This window comes from Ruditapes philippinarum, unplaced genomic scaffold, assembly GCF_026571515.1.
Source record: "Ruditapes philippinarum isolate M1 unplaced genomic scaffold, ASM2657151v2 ctg301_1_1_1_1, whole genome shotgun sequence".
Lineage (NCBI taxonomy): Eukaryota > Metazoa > Mollusca > Bivalvia > Venerida > Veneridae > Ruditapes > Ruditapes philippinarum.
In genome coordinates, this window is record NW_026860295.1 from 400,410 (window position 1) to 411,276 (window position 10,867).

The 10,867-nt window shown below is 33.1% G+C and overlaps 1 protein-coding gene across 5 annotated transcripts in view; it reads left to right on the forward strand.

Annotated features, from left to right (window-relative positions):
- Positions 1 to 10,867, forward strand: part of LOC132759576 (battenin-like) — a 295,062-nt gene that overhangs the window by 254,529 nt on the left and 29,666 nt on the right. For all 5 annotated transcript variants that reach the window (XR_009629738.1, XM_060751386.1, XM_060751389.1 and 2 more), the window contains one exon: positions 6,847 to 7,009. Coding sequence is in view for 4 of the 5 variants with exons in the window: in XM_060751386.1 (XP_060607369.1) it covers positions 6,847 to 7,009 (163 nt within the window). In the remaining variant the exon portion in view is untranslated. The remainder of the gene's footprint in view (positions 1 to 6,846; positions 7,010 to 10,867) is intronic.

Consider the following 10,867-nt stretch of genomic DNA (forward strand, 5'->3'; position numbering starts at 1 on the left):
GTTAAGTATTACGTTATTTGTAGTATACTTCCCAGTGATTACTTTTGCCCTTTTTTTTCACCGGCACTTTTAAATTGCGACTTTCTTCACAAAATTTGAGGAAGAAAAGGGGATTCCCAAAAACCCTTTTCACTTAAAGACTGTTTGGGAATTAATTTGGGGGTTTGGGTTTTGTTTATGTGGGGCCCCGATTTTGGAAAAAGGTAAATACAGAGAAAATTTAAAATCTGGGAAAATTTTCCAACCCAACCCTTTACCTGGAACTCCCCTTTTCATTTGAAACCCTAAATCGGGAAAAGGGCGGGTAAATTTCGTGGGGGAACAAATTTTGGAAACTTTTGCTGTAAATCGAATGAATTTTAAAAATTAAGTTGTTAAAAATTGTGTAAAATTAAATATCTTTTTTAGCGGGAGTTTGGGAAGGGGTTTTTACTTCCAACCCTTAAAAAAGTGTTGAAAGTTTTAATCCCCATTAACAGCAAAATTTTTTTTTTCATTTTAAATTTTTTAAAAAATTCCAAAAAAATTTTCTTTTAAAATTTGCAAATCTTATTTTCTGTGTACCCATCAAAAGTTCAGTAATTTTTTAAAATTGGGCCTTTACCAGCGTTTATGCGCTAAAAAACAATGAATGATTTCATAATGTCAAAAGATTACGTTATAAAATAAAAATATTAACCTGTATAGGAAATAAAAAAAAATATAATTGTGCTTAATAAAAACACCAAACCTTAACCCTTTACCTCAATCATCTGCGAAACAACGCAACATTTTTCGACCCCCACCCCCCCCCCCCCCTCTTTTTAGGCCTCAAATTAGTGGAAAAATGCCTATCTGTCCCAATGCGTTTGAGGAAATGTTGCTAAAAAAATTGAAACTTTTTTCGGCGCATCCCCAAAAGAACATCAGAGGGTTTTTGCCAAAGGGGAAATGGTGCCCCAGTTCTGTTGGGGTTTGAAGGGGGTGTTTAGTCCCCCTCATCGCCAAGAAAAAATTTTTGGACTTGTTTGAGAGGCTAAAAATGACCCCAGATCGATCATAAGGTAACGCGTAACCAACACTAAGAAAAGCATTTGACTCTATCTCAATCCCTTGAGAAGTTGCAGCACTTTGAAATAAATTTTGATGGAAAAGATCCCTGACCTATCTAATTCTTATTATCAGATTAGTGGTTAAATCTATTGTCCCCCTCATCGCCAAGAAAATTTTGGACTTGTGAGAGGCTAAAGTGACCCCAGATCGATCATGAGGTAACGTGTTACCAACATTGAAAAGCATTTGACTCTATCTCAATCCCTTGAGAAGTTGCAGCACTTTGAAATAAATTTTGATGGAAAAGATCAATGCAAAATAGTGATTTTTGACAATTTTGAGATGTCCCCTCGTTGCCATGGTAACAGGAAATTTAAGACTGAGCATGTCGTTACAAAGGCAATGGTCCAGTCAACATTTGTGTCAAGTTTGATTAGTATTGAAGCATTTTTCAATATGAACTTGTAACAGGCGGCTTTTCAATGAAAACAGCCATTTTTCACAAAATGCTCATGAGGGAAAGGGTTAAAAGTTTTTTTTTAAACTATATGTAGTAAAACTATTTCAAATTAATTCTTGCAAGTAAATTAAAAAAAGGTAAGGAATCGAACCAGAGTCCTTCAGATTGGTAGTCCGATATCTATACCAAAACACAACACCTCAATATATTGATATATTCGTTAGCTACCAGTGTTGACGTCAGTGTTTATTCAAATGACCTTTACGATAGTAAATGAAGTGCCAGGTCAATATTGTTGGACAATACATGGAGAGAATAACAACTACAACAACAAAAACAATAATAATAATAAGAAAAAACAAAATATTGTGTTAAATGGCATTTAGGAAAATTAGATAAGAATTCCATGCGGAAGTAAAAGCTTCAACGTTGTTATTTATCATTGCAGTCTCTTTTTCAATGTTGTAACAATATGTTATATATTTTTAAGCTCCTACAACTGAGGGAATACTCTTTCGCATTTTACATTGATAAATATACATCTTAAAGACGTTTTCGGGAGTTTTCATATAGACATATAGGCAAAATTCAAACTGTTCAATAGAATTTAATTTTTTCAATTTTTTTCTCACTTAAAATGTTTCTGTTATCATAATTATTCTAACAACATGCCAAGTTTAAAGAAATTCTATTGAACAGTTTTAATTTTGCCTATATGTCTATAAGAAAACTCCCGAAAACGTTCTTAAAGTAAATAAAATTAGATTTTTAGTTTTTGATATGTAAAGCCAAAAATCATTTCATCTGCAGTTATTTTTAGGATGGAAAAATATTATTTTTTGTTTTGAAATAGGTATCAATGATGTCCTTTACAAAACTACATTTCCAAACCAAATGTTCGATAGTTTCATTTTCATTTTAACAAAAGGTACACAGAGGATTGTCATTAAACTTAATTTTATGTAAATAATAATTGGTGCCAATTATTCTATGAAGAATCCTTATTTGAAACCACTGTATCCTAGACTCTTTTGTTATTTTAAATGGCATTTCGTATATTTCTTTCCATTTGCTTCTTCAAAATGTAGATCAAACTTTTGCATCCAGTTGGTTGTGTGTTATTAGTATTCAATAAATTGTAAGTCTGTTTTGATCCCTCATTGTTTATAATTATGTTTTTTAAATAAGGAGGCAATTTTGGTCCACAAGTATTTTTTACATCATTCATACTAAAATTAAATTTTGTCATCATTTCATTTATCATTTTTTTAATTCCATGAAAGATTAAAAAGTTTGCATTAAGCCCAAATATGTTATTAAAATATTCTAATGAAAGAAAAGCACCGTAAGAATCAAACATATCTCCGATATAATATACACCGGCTTTAAACCATGAATTAAGAACTATACTTTTATTGCCAATTAGTAATTTATTGTTATAAAACAATGGTAGTTATGCGAAGGATTCGTTATTTATAGGATACATATCTATATATAAAGCATCAAAAGTGTCTTTCCAAAACCATTCGAAGTGCTTTTTGCAATTTTATCTATGTAATGTTTTCCACAGTGAAACAATTTTTGCATATCAAATTCATTTACAATAATGTTTTCCCAACAGGCATCGCTAATCATTCTTTTGAACCAGTTTATCTTTAATGCCATTATAAAAGCATTTAAATTTAACATTTTTAAAACTCCTCTGAAAAGTGCCTTGACCTTAACAGTATTTTGAAAAAGGCAACATATAGGGGTTACTTTTGTCGGCGGTGTCGGGGTGACTTATAATGACCCGAAGTGCAGTGCACAAGAACCGGTACTTTGCACTTCTTAATTTTTGAGTTATTGCCCTTTGTTAATTTTCATACTTTATTTTTGTCCAGGCCATATATTTCTCCTAAAGTATAAAAGCTATGGACTTGACACTTCATAGGATGATAAATCTCATTAAGAAGAAGTGCAGTGCACAAGAATCATTACTCAGCATTTCTTATTTTTTGAGTTATTGCCCTTTGTTAATTTTCATACTTTATTTTGTCCAGGCCATTTCTCCTAAAGTATAAAAGCTATGGACATGAAACTTCATAGGATGATAGATCACATTAAGAAGAATGGAATGCACAAGAACCGGTACTCTGCATTTCTTATTTTTTGAGTTATTGCCCTTTGTTAATTTTCATACTTTATTTTTGTCCAGGCCATTTCTCCTAAAGTATAAAAGCTATGGTCTTTTAACTTCATTAGATGATAGATCTCATTAAGAATAAGTGCAGTGTTTAAGAACCGGTACTCTGCACTTCTTATTTTTGAGTTATTACACTTTATTAATTTTCATACTTTATTTTTGTGCAGGCCATTTCTCATAAATTATAAAAGCTATGGACTTGAAACTTTATAGGATGATAGATCTTATTGATAAGAAGTGCAATGCACAGATTTGCTGCTCTGCACTTCTTATTTTTTGAGTTATTGCCCTTTGTTAATTTTCATATTTCATTTTTGTTCTTGATATTTCTCCTTAACTATATTGTTCACACTTAGGCGACACATCCGACTCGCGGAGTTCTAGTTTATTTTAACATTTCCTTGCCATATAAAATCATAAAACATAAGTTTATTTATCATGTTTTGAGGTGGTGACGGTAGGGCTATAAAAAGATGATTTAAAATTGAAATTAAAAGCGTTTTGATAACTGCGATTTTTTCTATTGGAGTGAGAATTCTCCTTTTCCAATGATTTATTAAATTTTGAATTTTAATTAATTTATCTTCATAGTTTATATGTATCATTTGTTTTAAATGACCAAGGTCACATTTATAGTTTAAAGGTACTCATTCTCTCGAGAAGAGTTTGAAGATACACATTCATGTCAGGACTGTTACTTTGTCATGCATGGAAGGATTTAAAAAAAAACTAATGCACAAATGTCTAACACATCAAGACGATGTGTCGTGGCTAAGTCTAATGTCTCTCTGGCCATCCCCACTTATACAACAATCATGTCCAGACTGTAACTTTATCCTGCATTGAAGGATTTTGAAATAACTGCACAAATGTCTATCACCTGACAATGTTGTGTTGGGTCCAAGAACCACGTCCCTTCTCAAAGGTTAAGGTCACACTTATATTCTTAGAATAAAATGACAAACCAAATGTGAACTCCATTTAAGAATCATGACCTTTTCTAGTAGTAATTATTTGTTTGGGTCGTCAGACCAAACAAATAATGGTAGCGAAATTTCAGAGTCTAATGCTGTTAATTGCAAATGCCGAAAGTAGTCCACTTTTTTGAAGCGGTTACTTCCCTTTATATGTACACTAACACCGAAAAATTCAGGGGAGATCACTGCGTAAAGATGGTCAAAGACAGGCGCATTAATTTTCAAGCAAAATAATTCCCGAATGGTCGAAGATTTCTTATATTGTTGTATTGTATTTTCTGATCGAAAATAAGTAAATACAAAGCGGACATTCAATCTCTGACACAGAAGTTTCACGACAAACCTAACAACAATTAGTTCTCAAAACAGCTTAAAACTAGCGATTTAAAAGAAAGAAATATTTTTATTTTGTTACAAGTATCCAACAAATTACAACGCATTCAAAGTTTAAAAATAGCGTTGGGTTATAGAATTGTCAATAAATGCACAATCACAAATTACGCGGATGAATATGCTTTTATCAATGAAAATACTATTTTTAGCGATGTCGATTACCGAATACTACACAAACCGAGTAGCGGAATATATAGATTCTAGCGATGTCGATTACCGAATACTTCACAAAGAAATCTGACTGCCGAGTAGTGGAATATATAGATTCTACATGTCGGACTGTTTGGGCGAGAAGATTTTCGCTAAATTATTTACTTCAATTTTAAACAACAGGTTTATTGTGAACAAAATACCTCGAAATTAATAAGGATTACAAACCCGAAATGCAATGGAAATTCTAAATTTAGAATGACTTGATTTTATTCAGGCCTTGTTTGTATAACTTCTTCGTGGTGCAGGGGTAACGCGCTCGCTTAGTGAGTGAAAGGTCTGGAGTTCAAATCCCAGTCGATGAAACTTCTTTTTTTTAAAATTCTTTTTTAAGTTTCTTTGTTAAGGAAGTAGCCATGATATGCAAGGATAAAGTGTGGCTGTCATAAAAAATGAACATAAATGATTTTTTGATGCAACTCTAGTTATGCAAAATTCCGTATGTATCAAACTCTGGTGCCTTGCAAGATGAATTATAGTACATAAAAATAAACTTATACAGGAAAATACATACAGATATACAGCACGATTTAGATGGCAAAGATCAGAAAATACCACAGAGCTTGCAGCCCTTTGATTCTTTATAAATATACAAGCTATAAGAATGAAAATAAAACTACATGTTATCATATGTCTTGTTAAAGTCGTAATTACAAGTCCTAATTTAGAATAATATGGTTTTCTTTAGGCCGTTCACATATAAATTCACCGTGGCTGAGGGGTTTTCACGCTCGCTTAGGAAGCAAGAGGTCTGGAGTTCAAATCCCAGTAAAGGCAACTCATTTTTTCAAATTGTTTAAGTCAAATAAACATTGGATTGAATATCAGTGTTGCAATTAGTCTTATAGCCAATTTACTACAATTAAAATGCTTGAAAGCATTGGTGGCACTATACATATATAATCTCACAACCTGTACCTTTCTTACATTCTGAGACCCAAACAAATTCAGCGCCTTCTGTGCTTTGATTTTTTTCATGTGAGCAATCCTCTTGTTTAACAAATATCTTCTGTTTTCCAATGAGACAAAGGATTGCATTGATTTTTATACAAAAACGTCATATAATCATTTACAAGTTTAATTCAAATTTGCCTTTTTTTATACATACATGTACTTATCTTTTTCTTTTTCTCTTTTTTACAAAGATAATTGTGAACAGATTATACACTTTTAACAAGGCAATTAATTGTAATAAATATTTGCTCACAGTGGGGGTATGAATCAACTTTAGTGAGAGCTTAAAAATATTCGGTATTGCTTTCAATGCTTGTCATTAGCCACTGCTTAAATAAACTGTGTGGAAACAGAAATAGAATTGAAAGCAACAGTGAAAAGATTTATGTTATAAATTATCAATATAGTTTATAGAAATTAACAATCAATTAATATAAATTACAATAAGTAAGAGACTGAAATAATAACTGAAACCTAAATAGGGCCTACTTCACAATATTATGAATATGAAATAATAAATTTAATCTACAATTAAAAACAAGTGAATTAAAGTACAAACATTAAATAGCAGAATGAAACAACAATATTTTTGTTAACATTTCAAACACTTATAATGACATGTTTGCTTTTTCTAGTTCAAGTTTTTACCAGTGCATATACTGCCAGCTTTGATGATATATGTTGGTCTGCTGGGCGGAGCTTCTTATGTAAACATATTCTACATCCTGTTGCATGATGATAAATACAACATAGATAGGGAACTTTGTATCAACATTGCAGCCTTATTCATTACGTTCGGTATGTATCTATGTATGTCAGTCACTTTAAGGATAATAGAAGCTTATATGCATTAGTGCTAGTCGCTATATGATTTTTGTGTTGCCTGTACAGAGTAGTGGCGACATTTACTTGTAGGGATCACTTCTCCATTGTCTGTCCATCCATCACAAAACTTGTCCGAACTACTCTACTGGTGCAATTTCATCAAATCTTTACACCAAGTCTAGTGAATATTTTCGGCATTTTCCAGTTCAATGATTTTGTCAGAGTTATGGCCTTTTAATTATTTTTATTTTTAAACATTTTCCAGACTAATCCTCCTACCATTAATGCAATTTCATCCAAACTACAGGAAAAATCTTTAGCTGAAGTATTTGCTCATTTTACACAGGTTTTCTGCTTGAATGATTTTTGGTTGAGATATGGCCATTAAATAAAAAGGTGGTAATAAAGTTTGTCTGGACTTGTAACTCCTCTTACACCACTGATGCAATTTAACTGACACTTTATTGGATTGATTTGCAGCTCAAGTTCTTGCACATGTTACACAGGTTTTCCGCTTGAATTATTTTTGGGTGAGTTATGACTCTTCAATAAACTAGAAATGTGTCCATAGGGCACGGCTGCCCCCACACTCCACTGTTCTGTCAATCTTATGACTCTAGGTAAAATATTTTTTGGACTACATATGCCACAAGTTGAAAACTAAAAATCTTTTACTAAGTAAAGGGTAAGAACTTTACAAATACTGAATAAATCCACAAGCAAACCCCAAGGTGCATATGTACACATGCTGACCAACATTCATGTAAACTTTCAGGCCTACAAGTCAAATACTTTTTGAGCTATGCATGAACAAGTTGAAAATTGCAAATATATTCAACTATAAGTCAAGAGCAATAACTCCACCACTGAAAAAATCCACATGCAAAGTCTTAGGTGCATAGCTTCACAGTGATGTTGATCATATAATATTCCTGTAAAGTTGGTTGATTCTAACTCAAGCACTCAAAGAACAAATAACACAACATAATGAAACAGTTTTTACTAAGTCAAGGGCAATAAATATCTCTACAAATACTGGATAAATCCACAAGCTTAGTCAAGAGCAATAACAATATATATAAACAGAATAAGTCCACAAGCGAAACCCCAGGTGCACAACTTCACATGCTGAGCAACATTCCCTTAAGGTTTCATGACTCTAGGTCAAATTCTTTTTGACTTACATGCCAAACAATTTGAAAATTGCAAATTTTTACTAAGTCAAGGGCAATAACTCTAAAAAAATACTTAATAAATCCACACCAAAATACCCAGGTGCACAACTACACATGCTGTTAAACATTTCTGTAAAGTTTCATGACTCTAGGTCAAATCCTTTCTGAGTTACATGCAACACAAGTTGAAAATTGCAAAGTTTTACTAAGTCAAGGGCAGTTACTCTAAAAATACTAAATAGAGCCACACGAAAATATCCAGATGCACAACTACACATGCTGATTAGCATTCCTGTAAAGTTTCATGATTCTAGGTCAAATACTTTTTGAGTTACATGCGACACAAAAGAGAATGGACGAAGGATGGACTGATGGATGGACGGACAGACAAGGGTAAATCTAAATGCCCCCCCCCCCTAAAGTGGGGGCACAGAAAGGTGTCTCTTTTTGTATTGCCAGCTTCACAGAAGCTTGTTTTGACTACTCCTCAGAAACTACTGTTGCATTTTCATCCAAACTTTACAGGAATGATTAATACCAAATCTAGTTGTGCATATCATCAGCATTTTCCTTTTCAATGTTTTTTTGTCAGAGTCGTGGCCCTTGAATGATTTTTAGCTCTTGAGATTTTGTGAGCATAACTTAAGTTCCATTTGGCCCACAATATTCAAACTTCATAGGATGATTGTCCATATTGGGTAGAAGACCCCAATTGATTTTGGGGTCACAAGGTTAAAGGTCAAGGTCACTATAACCTTAAAACTGAAAACAGTTCCCGGAGCATAACTCAAGTTCCATTTGGCCCACAATAGTCAAACTTCATAGGATGATTGTCCATATTTGGTAGAAGACCCCTATTGATTTAAGGGTAACAAAGTCAAAGGTCAAGGTCACTATTACCTTTAACCTGAAAAAAATTTCCAGAGCATAACTTAAGTTCCATTTTGCCCACAATATTCTTACTTCATAGGATGATTATCCATATTGGGTAGAAGACCTCTATTGATTTTGGGGTCTTAAGGTTAAAGGTTAAGGTCACTATTACCTTAAAACTGAAAACAGTTTCCGCTCAATAACTTAAGTATTAATCAACCTACAGCTGTAAAATTTCATAGGATGAAAAGCCATGTCCAATACATGACCCCTATTGATTTTAGGGTCATAAGGTCAAAGGTTAGGGTCACACTGATATTTACACTGAAAATTGTGATTGTGGAGCATAGCTTATTTAGTTCCATTTGGCCCACAATATTCTAACTTCATAGGATGATTATCCATATTGGGTAGAAGACCTCTATTGATTTTGGGGTCTTAAGGTTAAAGGTTAAGGTCAGTATTACCTTAAAACTGAAAACAGTTTCTGCTCAATAACTTAAGTATTAATCAACCTACAGCTGTAAAATTTCATAGGATGAAAAGCCATGTCCAATACATGACCCCTATTGATTTTAGGGTCATAAGGTCAAAGGTTAGGATCATAATGATCTTTACACTGAAAATTGTGATTGTGGAGCATAGCTTATTTAGTTCCATTTGGCCCACAATATTCTAACTTCATAGGATGATTATCCATATTGGGTAGAAGACCTCTATTGATTTTGGGGTCTTAAGGTTAAAGGTTAAGGTCACTATTACACAGTTTTCGCTCAATAACTTAAGTATTAATCAACCTACATCTGTAAAGTTTTATAGGATGAACGGTCATGTCCAATACATAACCCCTATTGATTTTAGGGTCATTATATCAAAGGTCAGGGTCACAAAGACATTAACACTGTGTTTGTGGTTTCTGGAGCATAACACAAGATCCATATCTATATTGGGATCACATGGTCAAAGGTCATTATCAAATGACCTTAATATTGTTAACAGTTTTACAACTGTCAAACTTCATAGGATGATCACTAATATTGAGTACATTAATTAATTGCCCTAAAAAATTTGCTTATATTATGTTATACCCCTGGCGTCTTTTCCTCCATCCGTAGTAGCATTTTTACTTACAAGATAACATATTGATGGTGGGCAGCTTTGGAAACAGCAACTGTATATATATGAGGCTCAGCTATAAAGGAGGATTGATTTTTGAAGGAGGTAATACTTTGAATTCCCATGTCTTACAAATGCTTCATAACACTTTCGGGCATATAATGCTCTGCCTAGTGGTGCTCTTGTTTTAATTTTTAGCTCACATGTCACAAAGTGACATGGTGAGCTTTTGTGATCACTTTTTGTCCGGCGTCCGGCTGTCCGTCATCCATAAACTTTTACTTTAAACAACATCTCCTCATAAACCGCTGAGCCAATTTCATCCAAACTTAACAGGAATGGTCCTTTGGTGGTCACCCTTAAAAATTGTTCAAAGAATTTAATTCCATGCAGAACTCTGGTTGCCATGGCAACCAAAAGAAAAAACTTAAAATATCTTCTTTCAAAAAACCCAAAGAGATAGAGCTTAGATATTTGGCATGAAACATCTTCTAGTGAGTGTCTATCAAGTTTGTTCAAATAAAAGCCATGGGGTCAAAATTGGCCCTGCCCCAGGGGGTCATTGCTTTTCCTTATTGTATATAGTAAAAACTTAAAAAATATTTTTTTAAAAAACCGAAAGAGTTAGAGCTTAGATATTAAGCATGAAACATCTTCTGGTGAGAGT